General features: G+C 40.1%; 2 protein-coding genes across 2 annotated transcripts; one reads left to right on the top strand and one right to left on the bottom strand.

Annotated features, from left to right (window-relative positions):
- Window positions 1-631: 631 nt before the first annotated feature.
- Window positions 632-6,131, bottom strand: ogfr (opioid growth factor receptor). The gene is made up of 7 exons (XM_072367465.1): window positions 5,839-6,131; window positions 5,304-5,369; window positions 5,124-5,205; window positions 4,959-5,037; window positions 4,725-4,791; window positions 2,866-3,014; window positions 632-2,779 (listed from the first exon to the last, which is right to left on the bottom strand). Exons 1-7 carry the CDS (start codon window positions 5,962-5,964, stop codon window positions 1,702-1,704), a joined length of 1,647 nt encoding a protein of 548 aa, XP_072223566.1. The 5' UTR covers window positions 5,965-6,131; the 3' UTR covers window positions 632-1,701.
- An 8,634-nt stretch (window positions 6,132-14,765) lies between these two features.
- Window positions 14,766-17,784, top strand: kcnk15 (potassium channel, subfamily K, member 15). Its single transcript, XM_072367047.1, has 2 exons — window positions 14,766-15,256; window positions 15,461-17,784. Exons 1-2 carry the CDS (start codon window positions 14,959-14,961, stop codon window positions 16,471-16,473), a joined length of 1,311 nt encoding a protein of 436 aa, XP_072223148.1. The 5' UTR covers window positions 14,766-14,958; the 3' UTR covers window positions 16,474-17,784.
- The last annotated feature ends 3,123 nt before the right edge of the window (window positions 17,785-20,907 follow it).

Here is a 20,907-nt window from a genome sequence, read left to right as displayed (position 1 = left end):
AACCCCACACCAAGATGACATCATAAAATCATCCCAGAGCTTTTTGTTCCGTTTGATTCATGTTTACAGGCAGGGAGCCAATGATTAAAGCCGAGCTGGATTAAAACGTGTCTCAGTAAAGTTCTACTTTTACGCCCCACACTGGCTCACTCAGTGTTTCCTGACTAAGCACCGAGAACACCTCTTCTTCGTCTACATTCACAGAACCACGAGCCACTTGTTGAATCAGGTCAGAATGACTCAAGCAAATCATCAGCTGACTGACCATCGCACAGCATACCTGATCAAACTTCCACAAACATGAGTTTATATGAGTGCCCTTAAGTTGTAAATCCCCACACTCTTATCTGTGACTTAAATCATCCATAGATGGATAATGGCATGGACAATGTAATGACCTCTATAGAACACAGTCAAAGGAGGGTAAAGAATAGAAACATAACATAGGATATAACTGCATCTCGTTTGAATGAGTTTAAATTTGAAGTAAAACACAGATAGGCTCAAAGCAGAAGTCCTCTTCTTCCGATGCATCGACGTCATCCTGAAAACTGACATGGACTTGAATGAAGAGCACCAGCCCCCAACCCCTCAACTGTGGTTCAGCATAGATGGTTGGAAAAAAAGGAAATCAGAAAATAGTATGACTTTATTCCGCTCTGTGAACAGCCAGGTTTGTAGTTGGGAAAGAGTTACAAAATTGTCATCATTTCATCAAGTAAAATACAGGTAACTTCAACAACTGATAACAGAAATGAAGTGCAAATATAAAGAGACGCGTCATCGCGCTGGTTCGGGCGTTTTCGCGGACCGCGCCGACTTCAAGTGGACATACGGTGAAACTTAAATTATGGCCGAAGCTTTGTCATTTCCTGCAAAGATAAAACACACAATGTACAATCAACCAGTCTCATCACATTGTTTGGCAAAACGTTCAGTTGTTCACAAGTCCAACTTCCCACATCTGGACGCAGATATGCTGAAATGGGACTCCAGTGACATTCAGCCTTCTGAACACCAGCATCAGGGAGAAACACAAACACACAAAGTATTCATCTGCCAACGTATTTAAGCGTTAAAAATGCCGAAAACCTTCAATCAGCTGACACACATTTAACGTGGCCATCGGACAGTCTTTGTCACTCCAATCTTACAGAAGAACATCTGGAATATTTGACATTTTTCCCCCTTTTTGTCTACAAATCCATTAAAGACACCAAAACCAGCGATGAGTCTAATGCAAATCATCAGAACTGGGCTCTGATACTGACCGAGTCGATCCCTTCCACACACAGCCCCGCTGCCCTTAACAATGCACTCTTGTATGACCCAACATTAACCTCCCATCTGTAAAACAAGGTGAATACTGTTCTCCTGGAGTGAGAGGCTTTTACGCTGCGGCCGGAGACAGGAGGAGGAGGTCTTACACGCTGCTCCTTTTGGTCATTTCTCAGATTAAGGTTTGAAAAAAATCAAACGCCAACAAAAAAACCCCCCACAGAATTACAATAAACCTTGTCGAAACCGAGTCATATCCAGCACCGTAGCTGGGGAAACAACTGACCCATACACTCCTTCAAAGTGAAAAGAAATAGTATCTTAATGTCAGTAGAAATAAGGCCAAGACAATCTTCAGTCCTAATCTGTCCTTATATTACATTTCATTTAAGTTCATATGCATTTTCTCCGATCATCGTTTAGTCATGAGTTTGCCTTATTTTGGTCTGAGCTCGAGGGGGTTAATTCCATATCAACGTCCTTTGACAGCTTCCCATTCCTCTGTTCATCAGCACCTTTGTTGCCTTTCGTCCCGTTTGTTGACGAAACGTCCTCCTGTGGCGTTTCCTCCTCTTCCTTTCTATTTGCCGTTTGACTAAAGTCAGTCCTTGGGATTTTCCCCTCCCTCTCAGAAACTGGAGAAGGTGAGTGTTTTGAAGTCTTATGAGGAGTCTGCACAGTTGGGCTCATTTGACCCGGGGCCCTGTCAGCAACAGCTTTTTCCTCCGCCTGCCCGCTGGTGGAGCCCTCAGCGGGGCAGCTGTCTGGCAGCACGTCGTCATCTTCTCTCTTCTTCTTCGGAGGTTTTTCAGTTTCCACGTCTCCGTCTGTTTGCATAACGTCAGCTTCCTGGATGGTGGCCTTCGTGCTGTTGGCACCGTCCACAGAGGGCTCCATCTTTGTCATCACACTGTCGGGACTGGGCGACTCCTGCATTTCATGGACGTCATCTGGAGAGCCATTTCCATTCCTCTCAATTTCATTATTACACTCGGTCGCCACGCTTCCATTTCCGACTGCCTCAGTTTCTGCTTTTGGCTCGGGGGACACCTCAGGCTGTTTGCTTTTGTCCTTACTTTTATCAGTTCCTTTCTGAGCCTTAGCAACATTATCCAGTCCGTCTCCTTTCTGCTGCGCTGCCGCTTCTCCATCTTTGCTTTTACTCCGTGAGTAGGCTTCATCCTTTCCGTCTCCATTCCCGACAGCTTCAGATCTTTTCTCCGCCTTCCTCAACTGTTTCTGAATCTTTCGGGGGCACCACACGAACTTGTCCTTTGGCTCAAAGTGAAGGTAAGCAAAACGCACAAGCTCCTGACGCTTCTGCTTGTCCAACACGGCAAACAGAAAGTAGTCGAGGACGCTGCGTTTGACGCTGCTGAGGGTCTTCTTGACCAGAGTCTCCTCCAGAAAGAAGCGCACCAGCGGGGCCTGATAGTGCTCAAAGCCCAGCTCGCCGAGGCTTTTCAGGATGCGAGTAATCCGCAAGTTGTTGTGCATATTCCTGCAAGAGATGAGACAATTGAAGCGGTAATCGCAAACAAAACGGAGAAATGACTGAAACGAAAATGTTCTTGTATGAATAAATACCGCTCCAGGTTTCCAAAGCGCTCCTTCCAGTTTTCTGCACGCCTCACTTCGCCCGTCTCTTTGTTGACCAAACGGATGCCATAGAAGCCCAACATGAGTTCATAGGACTCCACTAGTCTCGTTTTGGCATCCTCATTCTTCTTGAAGGCCTGGCGAGCAGAAACAGAGGAGACCAAAACATAAACGACTTATTGAAACAAAACAACGATAACGTGGTCAAAAACATTCCCATTCGGAAAGTATTCAAGATGTTTACATCCACAAACCTTTGTGCGAATGCAACTTTTCTACCTTTTTGATGGCATACAACAAGGAAAAGAAAAGGAAAAGACAGGAGGGGAACGATCCAACGTAAATATGTTAAAGAGGACAGAAAAAGATGTTGTGTTCTGTTTTTTTTGAGAGGACATATTTGGGTGTCTGATAATGTCCTGAAGGACCTGCTCAGATTTTCAGATTAAAGTTACGTCATTGGTCAAGTTCAGCCTCAGAGGATAAACTTCATATTTCAGGCTAATGTTCCAGCAAGACCTAGCAGAAGATTGTGTGTGTGCAGCAACCATTTTTCATGTTCCCACCACTTTTGAAGAAGTTGTGCCTCAAACAGGTTTCAGTTCAAACTTTCCAAGGTCAAACTTCAGTCTAGGGAAACTTAAGCCTCTTAGCATTTCTTAAAATCGAATTCTTTTGCAGTTCAGCACAAGCTGGCGCAAACGGCTTTGGTAATGAACTATTACTTTCTTTATGTTATTGCTGCACCATACTTTGCTAAATGAATGCTTTCTAATTTAACAGCCACGTTCTGTGGTTTGGACAACATCCAGCTGTGTGGATGGAGTGCATGGACGAGGGTTTCATCCCTGCAACAACGCTGAGCGACATCACCTGCATGCGGTGCTCTGCTCCTTCTTATTTGTAACATTAAACGTCATGTACCGCTGTCATGCACCACTGTCATGTACCACTGTCATGTCCCGCTGTCATGTCCCGCTGTCATGTCCCGCTGTCATGTACCGCTGTCATGTACCGCTGTCATGTACCGCTGTCATGTACCGCTGTCATGTACCGCTGTCATGTCCCGCTGTCATGTACCGCTGTCATGTACCGCTGTCATGTACCGCTGTCATGTACCGCTGTCATGTACCACTGTCATGTACCACTGTCGAGTATAATGGCGCTCCCCAATATACTCTGGCGTTAAACTGGCCTGCCTGCGATCTAGAGCTGTCACCCACAGAGAAAACGCTTGCTGTTAATGAAACCCAAAACACAGCAGGGGAGGCCCTTGACTGCGAAACAGCACAAATACTACATCAAGCAAGAAGTGGAAAACATTGTGCTTGAAAAACCTGAAGGTAAACATGCTCCAGTCCCATATCTTTGCTAATTTTAGATTGATATCTTTGCCGATGTCAATCTAAAATTAGCATGCAATTTTTTTTGTTCAAACCCCTGTCTATTTTCAATACGTCGCATATCGGTGAGATCCCTTTTTGTTCACAAAGCATCCTTTTTTAAAAAAAAATTATTCATCCTTCTGCATTTCATTGTAGAAAGAAACGGTCATGCAAGCAGTAGGTGATGTGATTTTAGACAAACTCCAGCAGCTGCTCAGTCTCTTGGTTGATTCAGTGTGGCATTTGGAGCCTTACTAATATAACACATCTCGAGCCGAAGAGAGACACAGAGATATTTTTGTTCACTGGACAACATTTGATTTGAGCATTGCTTTTCATCCATGGTCAAATATGTTTGTTGTGCTGCATTATGTTTTGCTAGAAACTGGAGCTCATTACATACATTCTGTCCCTGTTTGGTGGGGCCATCATTTAAGATCATGCTTCCTGTGATGCACTTACCTCAATTTCCTTCTTGGTGAGCTCTGAGGCCATATAATTAACCCCCGGTTCTCTCAGTGGAAACAACCTTGTGATGGAAGATGATTCAAGAACAAACAGAAAACCAGTTAACATCTAAAGAAACTCAACAATTCACTAAATAGATGTATGAGAGCAAGTAACAGTTCTACACGGTGTGTCTTTGAATCAGAAGGACACAGGAACAGCATGTGACCACACTCAAACAGTACATACCACTGAATGTAAGAGTGAACCCTCTCCAGTCTTTTGTAGTCATTTTTCCATTCTTTAAGAAACGATTCAATGTAGATATCTGTGTCAAATGAGAAAGAAAGCACTCACAAAAAAACGCAAATTCCCAAAATATGGAAAAAATAACTAACATGTAAGGTGTGTTACCATCAGGAGCCGAGGGAAACTTATTGAGATAAAACTGTAAATTATTCATTTTATCCTCTGAGCACTCGTCATCTGTTAGATTCTGTCAAAAAAAAAAAAAACAAACGAAAGTGTGACTCAATAATCAACTTCCACCAGAAGCATTTTGTGTGCATGTGGGTGTGTGGAGTTGTTACTTACAGGGTATCCTCTCCTGTAGTTCTGCATGTCCTTTGCTGCCCTCAAGTTTCTGGGGGTGTGATGCCACTGCAAATTCAAATGAAAGTAACCTGCATCGAAAATCTTCCAGTAATTGTTGATTGACACGTTAACAAGCCTGCGTGCATCACAATGAAAATGTTATACTTTGGGTTATCGCTAATGATGACTACACGACCTGAACTGACCATTTACATTGGAAAACAAACTAACCGTTTAACAAATTCATGATCCACGACTACGAAAGAATCTCACGAGGGAAATAGGACACCCTGCTATATGTAGTATACTTTAACACCGGTCCCTTTAAGCATCAATATTCGGAAATAACGCTAAAAGTCAAAAGTAAGCTAACATCTATAGCTAGCAAGGCTAGTTAGCACGGTTGCAGCAAAGAGGCGTAAAGCTAACATTAGCTTTGCACTAGACTAACCGTGAGCAAAGCAATGAGCTGGAAGGCGACATTAAACTAACTTGGTACGTTTTGGGTCGGCTGACTAAAAATGAAAACACGCACTATAGCCCAAGAAGATTTGTTTTTATCTTGGCTTGACCGACGGGTCTGGGTCTCTCCGGCCGGGTCGTCTCCATCACTCTCGGTGTCCCAGGTCGAGTCGTAATCACAAACGCAGTCGTCATCCATTGTTAAAAAAATGTTTTTAAGACTAACCAAAGCCAAATAAAAGCGTGACCCGACTTTAGCACTATAACTGAGAATGATTCAGGTTATAATTGCATTTTCAGGTATAACGGGGACAGCCCTGACCATCCGTCTCTCCAGCCTACCATCGTCAGGGAGCAGCAGCTGCTCCGCTGGTGGCTGCAGAACAGCTGCTGCATTCAAGTACGCCGGAAAAGTAGCAAACGACATTTTGACAAATCTGTATTTGTCAATACATTAATCGATGACGAGTCGGATATAACAAGCAAAGATTCTTCTTGTAAAAGTTCGTGCTGAAAAGAACAAAATAATACGTTCGCGAAGCTGGCTTGCTGCATCTCTTGATCACCCAGACATGTATATTCCAAAATGACAACAAAAAAATATAAATGTTATGGCTTCTTAAATTTGGTCTGTAATCTCAATCTCTTGGCAAGTCTTACGTCCATATGTATCTCCATGGTAGTGTTATTTCGGACTTAATGGGGTTTTTCATGCGTTTCATCATAAAATATTCAGTGTTCCGATTCACATTGAAGGCAGCACAATTGCTGCTTTCGCTGGAGGTGTTCAAAGTGCAAACTAGCTGAGTCAGACAGCTTTTATTAGTGACAGAAGAAAATGTTTCTTCCTTGCTGTTATGTAACTATTGTGTTATACCACATACAGTAACTGACAAATAAATGTATTGTATTGATTGATTGGGTTTGCATGAGCTTTAAGAAAATGTTGATTCCAGATGCTCAAGAAAGGTCATGCAATTTACAAGAACCAGTTCACATTTAGTACACTGAATGAGGACTTCAGGTGAAGTTCATACCAGGGAAGTGCTGTCACCCAAGTTTCTCATGGATGGGTCAGGAGAGAATGGAAGTGGATGGCAGAAAAGACAGAAGACCGCTGAATCATGGTAAGGGTAGAGGTTGCTGTTGGATATTGTATCTTTGAGAGGACTGGCCGATTGCCTTATATGATTAGGGACCCAAAAGTTTGTTTGTCTTTGCGGGACTGATAATTCACAAAGACAAAGTGTTGGGGAACGAAAGGTCAGATCACCGATCCAGCGTAAGCACCAGATACTGATAAGCAAGTCAGTAGAATGGTTGAAACACAAGAAATAAAACCTGAGTCCTATCAGTAGAATCAATCAATGTTGTTTGCAAAGCTTTATCAACTCCATCCAACTTGTCCTGCTGAGAGAAGGACAAGTCACCTGCTCGAAGCCATGAGGTGATGCCAACTGCACTGGGATAAATCAAAGAGAGTGCCCCAGCTCAGTAAAGAAGGCCACCACTTTTGTAGGGGTTTGGGAAAAGCAGACCTGAGCCGCCAGGACCATCTTTGCTTGGAGCTGACCATCAGCTTTGGATTGGTACTGTGTCCCACCACAATACTCTCGGCCATCATTTGACCAACCAATTTAATACCTCCTTTTTGAAGGTGCAAAATATTTTAATTGAGAAAAAAAAGACTGAAAACCTTCAGTATCTGTTGATATTTAAAAATGTAAATTGGACATAAATAAATTTAAGTGGTTGATTTCAAATTGGGGCTCCATCTAGCAATTATTTTATCATGTTTCATGGTAGTCTAGAAAGAAAAGCCTCAACAAAATTACAAGGAAAGTTTACTCTTTTGTTTTGCAGAAATGTTTGGCAGACTTTTGGCAGATTGTTTATTTTCAGTCAGATATTAGATTATTCACTGGCTTGTCAAACTGGTGATTTTTAAGCCTTTGGAATTCAGTTATTTTTTATGTTTTGATGCAAAAGATGATGATGACAACATCATTGCCGACAGCTAATGGCAGACAGAATAGTATTAGCTAATGGCTAATACAGATTGGTTCCTTTTTCTATAATACAATGTAAACAATGTGATGTTCATACTGGAAAATAACTGAGAGTTTTTAATTATTTCAGCCCTTCATCCCACTATCTCTGTATGAGTACAAATAATTTAATATAACTGATCAAATTACCATTACTATGACCTTTCACATAAAAAGATTCTTTATGAAAAAGAAAAAATAATGCCCCCGTGGCCCAACAAACAGCAATGTAAATGCAGAGAAATCTCAGGGCAAAAAGGGGCAAAGTTTTAGGGTAAAGGCAATGCCACGCAACCAAAACACACTAATATCAGTTGATGCGATATCATTTTTAGAGTGGCTTTCTCCTTGTAGCCTGCCATGCACACCATTGCTCGTCAGTGTTCTCAATCCAGTTGGCTTGAGTTCATTAACGTAGTGACATTTCCCATAAAAAGTCATTTCAGGGCACTTCAGAGAGAAATGAAAAAAACTCAAGTACTCCTGACTGTGGACTCAGGACAATCAGCAAAACTCACAACAGGGGATTAAAGCTACTTAGATGTTACCATGGGGACTTTTGTTGACTCTAGGACAATTACACTCATTGCCCCCGGAGTGATCTTTGTTTGAGCACACGGGGAGGGTTATAATAGCGTAGAATTTCTTGCATTTCTGTAAAACTTGTCTGAGTGTAGATTGGTAAATATAGTTTTGTAATCTTTTTCAGCCTGAAGAACATCAATGACCCTTTTATATGGTGTCCTCAGAGATCCCCTTTCTTGTAATATTTTCCAAAAAAGTTATGTGAGGATCAGATTTCATAAAATCTCTCTTGTAGTTACAGAAGACAAGGCACACTCACACCACATTGCCATAACACTGTTTGTTTTTTTCTAATTCAAAATCAGCCAGTGCACATTGGTTAACTTGAGTACTTCAGTCGGTCATGTAAGTGTGCTAGATGGACGCATACAGGTTAATATTCAGCTGCAGCCCCTGGCAAGTCAGTGGCATATGAAATATTAAAAAAGGGTAGAAAACTCACTTGCAAATTCCGTGTAGAAGAAACTGCTAGTCTTTGAGGGTTTGCAGAATGTTCAAGTCTCAGATTTGCAATTCTGATTAACTTAATCAATACAAAAGAAAATCTGGCTGAATATTTTTGCCTCAATTCTTTTAATCTAGATTAAGGACTGGTGTGAAAATCTTGCTATGTTTTATTGTCAGTTTTAGAGCTATGATCATTTTTAAAGCAGAGAATATGAAAGCATTTACAGTTTAAACATCCATTATGAGTCCAGTGAAACAAACATGTTTACATATTCTCAAAGGAGATTAACCTTGTGTCATCAACGTGAGCCAAATCAGCCACATCGTCCTCCACACACAAACACACCTCTGACATATATTCACAGATGCTATTAGAATGATTCTACTCATAGAATATATTCACTGGACAGTTACTGTGTCATGTTATCCCGTGGTCTCACACTATAAGGACCAGGCAGGAAAAGAATTCAGAGGTGATGATATTGAATTGGACCATATTGGAAATCTTTTGACAGTAATTGGACTGATGCGTTTGTACATGGCTTATTTCACCATTAGAGGGTATAAATAGAATCATGTGTTATCACAGGGGATTCAGTGTTGAATAGCCGCTGGTGTGGGTTACTATTTTCGTTCTGTTACTGTGGAAACCAGAGGGCTCTGCAGGCATCCAGTATTTGCTGTTGCAATTTTGTGCCTCTGCTTCATGAAATTAAATCCCTGTTGCCTTTTTCTGTGCGAGTTCAAAACAGATGGAAAGATCTGTTCAGTTTATGCACACAGGAGTTTTTAAAACACCTTTAAAGCCAGTCTGGCAGTCGTTGTCACAGACATGGACATGAAATCCCTCATTCTAGGATTAGCTTGCAACTTCATATAACCTCTCTTTTAGCTTTCTACTTCATATAGTTGATCCCTTTACAAGCCTGGTTTGATTTGATGATCGCAGGGGGGATTCGGAAAACCAGAAAAACAGCATCAACAGTTTGTACATTCGCAGCTAAGCTTGTATGTAAGTTCTTCCTAATCTATTAGTTTATTCGAGCCAGATTCAAACTGATTCATTAAATTAGTTTCAATTACTACAGGAATAACAAGCTGTGATGTTCTCAGAGTTACATTCTTTGGTCTCTTTGGATCAAGCCTAACATTTAGAATAAATGGGAATAGCTTATCTAACCAGGGGCAGAAAGTACTTCAACTGAGGTACTATACATAAGTACAATAGTACTGTGAAACCTTTAGAGGCAATATTCTATTTTAGTGCAACTGAATGATCAGTATAAAAGATATATTACAGTGCAGGCAGCCGTATCTCAGCATTATAAACTTGTGTGTCCAGCATAAAGTGTACAGCATAAATAACATTGTAATGTCGCACTTAATACTTATAGTATGCTGTTTAGAAAATATTATAAATTCAAGACAAAACTGGGAAAGGAGCAACAAATCAACTATTTGTGCACCACAGACTGCTCCATGGATCTCCCTCCATCCAGCAAACATTTAGGTGCCATGACTGAGGATGTAGATATTAACTAGTGTGAATACAGACAGATAAAACATCAGTGAGTCAAACAGAATAGACGAACACATTCAACTAAATAATCTGATCTATTCCCACCTTTACAAGCTATAACATTAAAGTCATGTGCACATAAATGGATTCTTAAGATATATATCAATACCATCTCTGACATTTTGTAAGGTGAGGTCTGTTGGTTTGGCTTCTATGTTTATTTTGATTGTAAATTTGTGTGATGGATGACTTGACTGCAGCTTTTATGCATGTTCAAGATGTGTGTGACTTACATTTTTAACACTGAACCTAAACCCTTCTCCAGGGTGATGTCATGATCTGTGTCTTTTTGTGTTTTTTTCTGGCTCGTCTCAGTTCTGTTCACTTCCACACTTCAGCTATCTTCACTCACCAATCACCCTCTCTGTATTGAAACTCTTGGTTTCATTCACTCTTTGTAAGATCCTCCGTTTTCTCCAGGTTGGTTGCCTGAGTTGTCATTGCGGTCCTTCAGTTCTGTATTACTCCTGGCTCTCCTAGTTTGGTCTGCTCTTTGTTTTCTGGTGTTATTTTTTTAAAAAAAAGGTTATCTGGCTTTGCCACGTCTTTTGTTTAAAATAAACAGTTTTCTTTTCATTTTACCTCCTGGCTCTCAAGCTGTGTCTGCACCTGGGTCCTTCTTCCTTGCCACCTTCTACATGTGACAAGTGAGTGCTGAGACACAGGTATGTTTTCAGAGGGTATATTATGTCAGCAGGATTGTACAAAAACTACCACTTACTGAAGAGGTGGAGAATGTGGAAAGAACCCAATCTAACAGAACCTCTTTAGTCATTCATCAATGTCAAATTTCAAAAGAAGTAAATCGAACATGTACTTCTTTTCACTCAGATAAAATATAAACATAAACTGTCGAACAGCTGGCAAAGAAAACAGAAAAAAAGAAGACTGGTGTCTTTTCTGCTCAATAAAGATGAGGAGCATGAGCGTTTGAGCAAATCAAAAACACATCAAAACTAACATTTCACAGGAATGCATGAATTATTAAATGGGAACATTTAAAGTATTTTTTTTCTATTTTAACAGTATTCATGGTGAGAGGCAAAGACTGTGTCTTAATCTATAATTAACTGGCATTAAATAAATATTTGATCTTACTGTGAGTGATCTGGTGAAATTTTATATGCTCAAATAAATCCTACAGTCCAATTCACACATTTACCACAGAACTTTCTTGTGTGCAGGACAAAGTAGACAAGCCTCAGTGAGTGTTATACCACACCACCAAATATAACTCTGTTCTGTGTTATAACTGTGAGTCAGTGACAGATCCCAGGGGATAGTCCTAACTATCGCTTGTCTTATATGAGGCCATCTCACCTGAGATGACTTAAAGGATTTCTGACAGAATAAACATTTTTTTGTCACGGTCTGTTATCAAGCTGACCGTGAAGAAGGTAGATCTGATTCAGATCAGTTTACATACAGATTGCATACAGCGTACGCCCAACTTCTCTCTATTTATGTCTGCTTTAGTGTGATTATATATAGACTTTGTACAGCATCATGACACTAAAGCCCACTCGTTTCTTTGGTAACTCATGTACTTACAGTATGCATGTAACTGCTGCAGTAGTTAGACTGCAGAAAGTTATGTCATGTTTTCAGAAATGGTCTGTAAGCCCGTACATTTAATGGTACACACAGAAATAAGAAGCTGACGAGACACAGAAAACGCTCCGAGAATGTTGAGCATCTTCCCTCCGAATCATAAACGAGCTTCTCTGCAAAATGGAGTAATCAGTAAAAACAAAATTAGATCTTGAGAGGGTTATAATTAGGCTTTTTATCCAAATATTCTTATCTGATGTATGAGAAACAGATGTGTGTCTCTACTAAAGCCTGTGCAGTTAAATTCGCAACCCTCTCCCTCGTCTTTTTCTGAATATAGTTTTTCTTGAGCTTAATTTTCAGAATTTTTCCTTCAGGATGTTTCTTTAGTTGTTGCTACCAAAAAGGATTTTATCTGTTTGAGGAATATGCCTTCAGGCACAAGCCCCTCTTTTAGCTAAGGCATCCTTTACATGCTTTTGCAAAATTGGTGCATTTACAGCATGCGTCACCATGCACACTAAAGGTTTCATCTTGTGAGATAAAAGATAACAAAAATAATGTGAATTCATATCACTTTGTCTTTTTATATTGACAAATATCATCATAGGAATACCAGCTATTTTTCACAAATTATGACATAGATACCATTTGATTTAAGATGCAACTATATCATAAAAAGCAAGAAAAAAACCCAAAACACAGTTGAAAGAAGGGTTTAGCCTCTACTGTCTCTTGTTAAGTGGGTACAAAACAACCTTAGTGAGAACAAAGATAGCAGAATTCATGTAATAAAGCGTTTATCTCTCTAAGTCTAAATACTCTGGTCCAGACGAGACTAATAGCTCCACCCCCCCACAACCCCACCCCTACTTTGTTCCAGGTCCTTAAGCTTTGAAAATGATGTGGACTGATGGGTGGCTGTTAGATTTTCAGGTACCTCTCTTATCAGCTGAGATGTAATTAATTTATGGAGAGCTGGTTGAATCACAACAGGGATGTAAGTGTGCTGATTTAGCCACTTAGCACAAAAACAGGAGCATAGAGAGCCGGCTGCTCTGCTCGGCAGGGACAAAAGAACACCAAATAATCCACCTGTAATATTCAGTCGGTGCTGCTGCACCCCCACTGTGACATATGCAAGACGTTTCTATTGGGCTTTTGTCTGTTATATTTCTTCCCATTTTTTAAAATTTTTTATTTTCTTCTTTTGCCAGGATGCACTAAAAGAAATGTTGTGATGCAGTGACAACATAATTTACAGAGGGATGGCCAGGATCATTATGCTTTTATTAGCTTCAGCCTAACTGATAGTCAAAGTCTGTGCCTCTGGTGCAAGTACAGTAACCATGGCAACCAGCATCACCTACAGTACATTTCCAGAAGCATCTAATGTAGCTGCTTGGTTTATTTAGCCATTGTGTATTAAGTGATGGTGTAGCTCTTTAACACAGAGGTAACCGTATATATATACACACGCACACAAACAAGTGTGCAGGTGACTGTACACTAAAGTCACGATCTAGTCAGCTATTGTAGCTAACCTTTTTAAGTAAAGTACAACATACTGTATCATTTAACATTTGAAAATGGATTTTTATTGATTGGCTTGATTATAATTGCATGTGTTCATACTTCTGTGGCAATATGGATTTTCTTTGGACGCTGGCTGCCTTTTTGTTCCATTCTCTGTCAAGATGGTCCCACACTGCTTCAGCAATGTTGAGGTCCGGGCTCTGTTGAAACTGATTTTCGGTTGAGTTCTTGTGTCATTTGGCATACCTCAGATGAATCACCTGAAGGTCCAGTTGGATCTCTCAGGTTTTGTGTCAGGTCTTCACTGGAATTTTTTTTAAGACATCTGTTGTATTTGTGCTGTATTTTTCATGTAGCAATATGTCAAGTTTAGGATTATAGGTCTTTGGGAATCCGTTTGTTGGTTCAAAAGTACTATTCTGTCTGCCAAACTGTGTTTGGCTTTTTTTTTTTCTTTTTTTAATTTTTCTTTTTTTGTAGAACAGAATTGAATACAAATTGATGTTTTTGTGACAAACTGTTAGTAAGAGAGTGCCAAGAGATATCATTTAGGATTGGTGCTTTGCTGTTATGTTTAGATACGTTAGGATACATTACGTTAGATTCATCCCTTGAGTTTAGTGCCTTTTTTTTTTTTTTTAAATGCTTGAATGATTCACAGGTCAATGTTGAGTGGCTCAACACAGAAATGATTAAAACAAAACACATTCTTCTAAAAATGGTCAAGTCCAAAGACTGGATTGAAAATGAGTGATTAAGTAACCAATGCACAAAATGACAAAACTAACCCAAAGAAACTTTGACTTCCTAAATGGAGTGTAAGTTTCATTCCAGATTTACTTTATTTGCAACATCATAGTTTTATCGTTTTAAAGCTGTAAAAGGGTTAACACCGACATGGCATTACTTAATTTCTCAGTCCTGAATAAAGTTGGTCCTTGCTTCTGTTCCTTAAACACAAAAACAATAGCTTAAAAAAGAAAAAAAAGTTCATTTAAAAAAACAAAAACAAAACAGATATATTCTTTTAGAATGCAATGATATAGATCAGGACTAAGAACAAGCGTTCAATGTGACTTTGTATTTGGTCTCAAATCGTGGTTTTGCATGTTATTCAAGTCCCACTGGTTGCTGTCCATGGTGCTGATGCAGTCTTCTAATGTCAGACACACACCTACATTACACAGCCTTTTATTGGTGACTGGTTTGCGCATGCGAAGAAGTAATCCCAGGCCACTTGCTTAAACAGATGATCGTATCAAGAACATCAAGAGCAGTGCACACGCGTCTTTACGTAAACAGTAAATTAAAACCTAGTAAATATAGATTTCCAGGATTGACGTCGCCGCCTGCCTGTCTACGTTTAAGGCAGCCGGCAGCGACATCAATGTGGTGCCAACGCTGAAGACCAGTACCACCTGTAACTGCGCCTCTGCTCCCGACTTTAATGCCGACGCCGAGGATGAAGAAACAAAACGTCCGGACACTGTCGCTCATCCTCTGCATGTTCTCCTACTTGCTGGTCGGAGCCGCGGTGTTTGACGCGCTGGAGTCCGAGACGGAGAGCTCCCGCAGACGCATCTTGGAGCAGAAGCGCAACGAGATGAAGAAGAAGTACCGCTTCTCCGAGGACGACTACCGCGAAATCGAGCGAGTGGTGCTGCAAGCTGAGCCTCATCGCGCCGGGAGACAATGGAAATTTGCCGGCTCTTTTTACTTTGCCATAACAGTCATCACCACTATTGGTAAGTTAATGCGTGCCTTTTTTTTTGGGGGGGGGGGGGGTGTTTCACTTTGTTTCAATTGTGCAATTCTCGTGCAATTTTCACGGCATTTTTTTTCTTCTAATAAGACTTATCAAAATCAAACATTTGTCTCATGTTTTAAACCTAAGGGCAGCTAAAATATGCGTCACAACGTTCTTCCTCTTTCCACCTCTCTGCATTAAGGTTATGGACATGCAGCACCGGGCACAGATGCAGGAAAAGTATTCTGCATGTTCTATGCTGTGCTCGGCATCCCTCTCACTTTGGTCATGTTCCAGAGCCTTGGAGAAAGAATGAATACATTTGTCCGTTATCTCCTACACAAGATGAAGCAGTGCCTGGGCTTTCGACGCCCCGAGGTGTCCATGGAGAACATGGTCCTGGTTGGCTTCCTGTCCTGCATTGGAACTCTGTGTGTGGGAGCTGCAGCCTTTTCCCACTTTGAGGGATGGAGTTTCTTTCACGCTTACTACTACTGCTTCATTACTCTCACCACCATTGGCTTTGGGGACTTTGTGGCCCTGCAGAAAAAAGAGGACCTTCAGGAGAAGACGCCCTATGTTGCTTTCAGCTTCATGTACATCCTGGTGGGGCTAACTGTCATTGGAGCTTTTCTTAATTTGGTGGTGCTGCGTTTCCTCACCATGAACACTGAGGATGAGAGGCGAGACGCCCAAGAGAGGGCTTCACTGAAAAGAGACAGAGGGCGTTTGGAAGGGGCCCTGGGCCTACGGGCTGTAGGGGAACAGAGCAGAGACGGTCACAGGGAGAGGAACAGGGGCACCACAGTACACAGTCATAGACGCAGCACACTCTTTCTCCCAATGGAGGAAGGAACCAGTCGCACCAACCTCATCTCTTCTCCAGTGCAGGATCAGGAGAGAGGAGGAAGTCCGTGCAGACACAAGCTACATTTTCAAATCAAGACAGGCAGACAGAAGCAGGAGTCGAGTCTCAGTTCCCTCTGCTCCTCCTGCGTATGCTACCGCATGGGGGTTTGTGATAGCCCCCTTATGACACGCAGTGAGCACCATGGCTGCCGTGTCAATTCTGTTTACTTCAACTCAGTCTCTTATCGGATTCAGAGCTGCTCTCCAAGGTCCCAGGACAACACTGGACTCTCTTCTCCTGGAAGCACGCTGTCACCTGGGCACAGCTTCCAGGAGTTTCCCCGTTTAAGGAGGAAGTCAGTGTAACGAGTAAAAGTGCTTGCAGACTGTAAAAGTGTAGTTTACAGTTTTTTTTTGTGTTGCACCTCTGTTGTGCATGTCAGATGGCACAAATTCTGTTTCATGAATGAACTGTCCGTTATGGATATTGAAAATACCTTTATTTGTAATGCAATGATGATACCCCCCCCCATTTCAACGCATCTATGTTGGTGATTCTGCTGTTTTGCACGTAAACCAAAGTGCAATGCATGCATGAAACTGTATAGCACATAATGTGAACGCATGAGTGCTATGTTAAGATATGAGATGCTGTCTTTATCTACAGTTTAACAAAAGTATTTTGGATATAATACTTATCATTATTTAACTTTTCAGTGAGGGGGATATTAACGTCCCTCAGGGAGCTCGGCTCCTGCTTCAAACAAAACTCTAAACTTCTCATGCCATAGCACTAAGATGTCATTATACTTTTATATGCCTTAAAGAACTTTGAGCAAGCACATGAAATATGTGGCTTCTTTACACATTGCATTTAAATGACCTTTTTATTATTCAGCATTGGAGGTGGAGAGTTGGGTGGAGTGTTACACTATAAGATAAAGATATTATTGATCTCACTGGATGTAGCATACATAAGAAATGTAGCAGCTTTTTAGTGAACATCTCACAGCTGTGGAAAACTTGTCATTTTCCAGTGAAGGAGGGTTGTTTTAGTCACAAATTTTGTGATCTCTTCCAGTTTTTTATTTGATTTTTTTTATTAAACCAAAGGAAGGACAGTGTGTTACTATTTTTTTTCTTAATATATGATTAACTCTGGTATATTGTTGAACTCGTGTTTGAGTTTTTCACACTTCTGTCTTCATTTGTCTTCCTCTGCTATGATTTGTTTTATCTGCTGAGAATGATTCCTTGTAAGAAACCATCCGAATATCATCCTACTCAAATAATATGCTTCAGTGAGGGTTAAGATTGGATAGATTTGCTTTAAACAAAAAAAATAATTAATGTTGCTTGGAGTCCTAGGTGTTTGTGTGTTGATTTACACACTAGAATATGTAGCAAGGACTTAATTCACAAAAAACTACAATGACTAAAAGGCTGTTGAGACATCGGTTACATAGAAGCTAAAAAGATGACTCTTTGCAAATTTATATAAAATTTTCACTAAAAACTCTTTTGCTATTTGCATGCAACTAAGTGCTTACTGTAAAATAGTAGTGATGTGATATAACATTGAGTATTTTTACTCTAATGTTGCATTTAAGTACAGACTTTAGGCATTTATGTTGAGCTCTACATGCTTCTGCTCCACTATAAATTCAGATGCAATGATTGTACCTCATAGTATGCAGCTATATTTGACAGCTGAATTGTGTATACTGTATGATTTTACATTAAAAAGTGTATATAAAGTAACGCTGTTCTGTTGACTGAACTACCCAGCTGGCTATTAAGTGCTGAAATAGGCCCATCATGATAATGATAATAATCTATGTTAATTGTATTTATGGACTCATGCACCCTGCCTCGATGGTAGCTGGGATAGGCTGCAGAAGCACAGTGACAGAAGAAAAAATGACCTCAAATCAAAAGCAAAATACTTTAACCCATTAAGTATTTATATTTAACCCATTATCCCACATTGCCACCCTATTTTATAACTGCATGCTTTCTAGTGCTGAGATACTGCCATGGCAAAGAAGTGAATCGCATGCTCTGACATCAAGGTTTTAAAAGTTTGAAGGACAGATTAAAACGAGTGTGACTGTAATCACTAATGAACACAGAGCAGTATTTCAAACAAGACTTGATTACTGAAGAGTACGGTTACCTGTATTGGCTACTGTCATTGAGGATGAGCTTTTTGGACATTTTGCTGCTGAAATTTGATCTTAAATCAACTCCCAGACCTGCCAACAGTTTGTGGAAAGCATTCCTCAATCGGTGGTACGGGAAGACATCTGCAACATTCAGTAAGGCCAGAATCTTTGTGTAGCACTTTGTTCCATCACATATGGGTCAAATACCTTAAATCCACATCTTTGCAGGTTCAGCCAAAGAGAGTTGGGGCCGTTGAAGACCATCCACCTAGACAAAAATGAAAAAGAAAAAGGTCCAGGTGAATGGTATTTTGTTTAAGGAAGATTCCTGGATATTTAAATGACCCAGAATAATCTTAGCAGCAGCCCGGTCAAAGTCTCTAAACGTTAAGAAAACTGATTTTAAAACTTCCTTTATCATGTTCTTTAGCACAGGAATCATCCTTTATGAAAGGAGAGGAGATCATTCTGTCACACAGTTCTGTGCAGGCACAACATTTAATCTGACATTCAGTCATACTGTTGTATAGTTGACTAATACATAAACAACAAAAAGAAGACCTTAATCTTTATTCTCTAAAGCAGGGCTTAATATTTCAAGTCCTTAAGCACCACATGCTGTCTGCTGCCACAAGAGAGAAGTCGCATCATCTGCGACAATTTTCATTAATGACCTCTGTTTCAATACCTGGTTTTAGTTTGGAATGAGAAACAGAAATCATGAAGTACATACCCAAGCATCCATCTCAAGCCATCTGTTGGTCTGCTGGAAAAGTCTGCTACTTTACATATAAATGTGAAAGTGACTGGGCAATGGCATTGAAAATGGTGATTGGTTATGAAATGCCATCTGCTCTGCTTGCTTGTGGCTGTACATGGTGACATTTACTCAACCTTTTCTTGCACAATCGCATCCTTCTTATTCTGGATCTTTTTTTCCTCAACTGAAAGTCTGAGCAGTTTGTCCTTTACTTTCAAATGCACTGAGTTTTCATCTGTTTTTCTCATGGTGGAAAAATCAGGGGTGAAGTCGGCCTTTTTGGTAAAATTGCTTTGACGAGAGGGCCCTCTACAGGTGATGGTACTGTTTAAGGATATTTAAGGAAAGAAAGTGGTTAAAAAAAAATAAATAAAAAAAACCAAACATTTAGCCACTAGAGGGCAGTATGTGTACGTTTATTAAAAGAAAAAAAACCTTAGTGGGAAAGTTAGGAATAAACCTTCAGGAAAGAAACAGAGGAGGGATCTTTCCTCCAGCACACACAGATGTATAATGCAGATTCCTTTTGTAAAATCAATTTTCATTGCTTTCATCATTTTAAAACAAATATCAAATGATTTAGTGAATTCTCAGATGTTACAATACAAGACAAACCAGCTTCTCTTGTATTTAACAAAATGTTATTACATTTAATGATTGGATTCAAATAATTTGAAACTAAATAGTCAAGTGATCTCACTGAACCTCATATGCGCTTCACTGTTTCAGAGATCTATAGGAAAGCCCAGATGCACCTTGGGTTCTGGATAATTTCTCTAAGTGCACTGCTGAACTGTGCCTCATTATTATTCATCGACCAATTTCTCATTTACCAGCCTGTATCTGTGATTACATTACATAATCAATATCTGTCAAGTCAACAATTGCAACTACTGTTTCTAATACGAATTAGGCCACACTGATTGTACTGAATACATTGAATCCATAATCTTTTTTCCTGGAACCGATTTTCAGATGATCTGCATGAATGGTAAAAGGAAAGCAGCAGCATCACTCCTGGATCCATAATCTATTTTACAATTATGAACTGTCACAAAGTTTTAGAACGTAGATCAAAAACAGCTACAAATTAATTGGCATGGATGGCCACTTCACATGCTAATCTCATTTGGCTGGTTTGGGTTAAAAGGGATGAAATTAAATAACCTCAGAGAGATATTGACGATAATTATTGTTTTTCTTTTTTCGTGCCATATCATTGTCATTTTTGCACTGTATCCAAGCAGTAGAATTAACTCTGGCTGATGTGGATTGGAATAGACAGTGATCTCTCTCGCCTGCTACATTCAGTTTAACATAAACTCAAGAAAATGCCTGCTGGTTACCCGAGAATCCCTTCATCTTATCCAGCTATTTTATGATCCGCCCAAACAATTTCAGGTTCTGCGAGGCTTTTTGTGCCCGAGGACAGGGATCAAAGTAAGGTGCTTCGGTACATCTCCTGCTAAAATGAATGATCTTGAAAGGGATAATCAAATGGAGATTCATCAAAATGTAAGATGGTGCTGGTAGGATGTAAAGAAATAATTATGCTCTTCTGAGGGTTCCTGCAAATTGATTTAAGAATTTTTAAATTGTAGTCCATTGTACTGCAAAATTAAAGCCTCTTTTTTTCATCTGCCTTAAGTCTATTTTCTTGCAGAGGAGCATGAAAACATTTAGCATTCCATGTGCAGTGTCTATACTACTTTATACTGCAGTATAATAAGTTTCAAAATGAGGCTCGCGCTCCTGCCAAATGTCTTCTTGTGTGATACAGATAAAGGGTCATTTTCAAAGTGTCTGTCCTATTTGGTGAGTCAGTGTGTTGGCGAGAAAGTATACATCTAAAACTTCAAGCCAAATCTTTATTGC

The sequence above is a fragment of the Leuresthes tenuis genome, unplaced genomic scaffold (assembly GCF_036924035.1).
Source record: "Leuresthes tenuis unplaced genomic scaffold, fLeuTen1.0.hap1 SCAF_16, whole genome shotgun sequence".
Taxonomy (NCBI): Eukaryota; Metazoa; Chordata; class Actinopteri; order Atheriniformes; family Atherinopsidae; genus Leuresthes; species Leuresthes tenuis.
Note: the sequence above shows the minus strand (reverse complement) of the source record. Positions and strands in the feature narration are given on the sequence as shown.

Excerpts from the sequence above, each read along its gene's own strand:
- kcnk15 (XM_072367047.1), top strand. The coding sequence starts at position 14,959 with ATGCCGACGCCGAGGATGAAGAAACAAAACGTCCGGACACTGTCGCTC. Across the intron at positions 15,257-15,460 it reads AACAGTCATCACCACTATTG|GTTATGGACATGCAGCACCG; the intron begins GTAAGTTAATGC and ends CTCTGCATTAAG.
- ogfr (XM_072367465.1), bottom strand. The coding sequence starts at position 5,964 with ATGGATGACGACTGCGTTTGTGATTACGACTCGACCTGGGACACCGAG. Across the intron at positions 5,206-5,303 it reads ACTACAGGAGAGGATACCCT|AATCTAACAGATGACGAGTG; the intron begins GTAAGTAACAAC and ends TTTTTTTGACAG. Across the intron at positions 2,780-2,865 it reads CGCTTTGGAAACCTGGAGCG|GAATATGCACAACAACTTGC; the intron begins GTATTTATTCAT and ends CATCTCTTGCAG.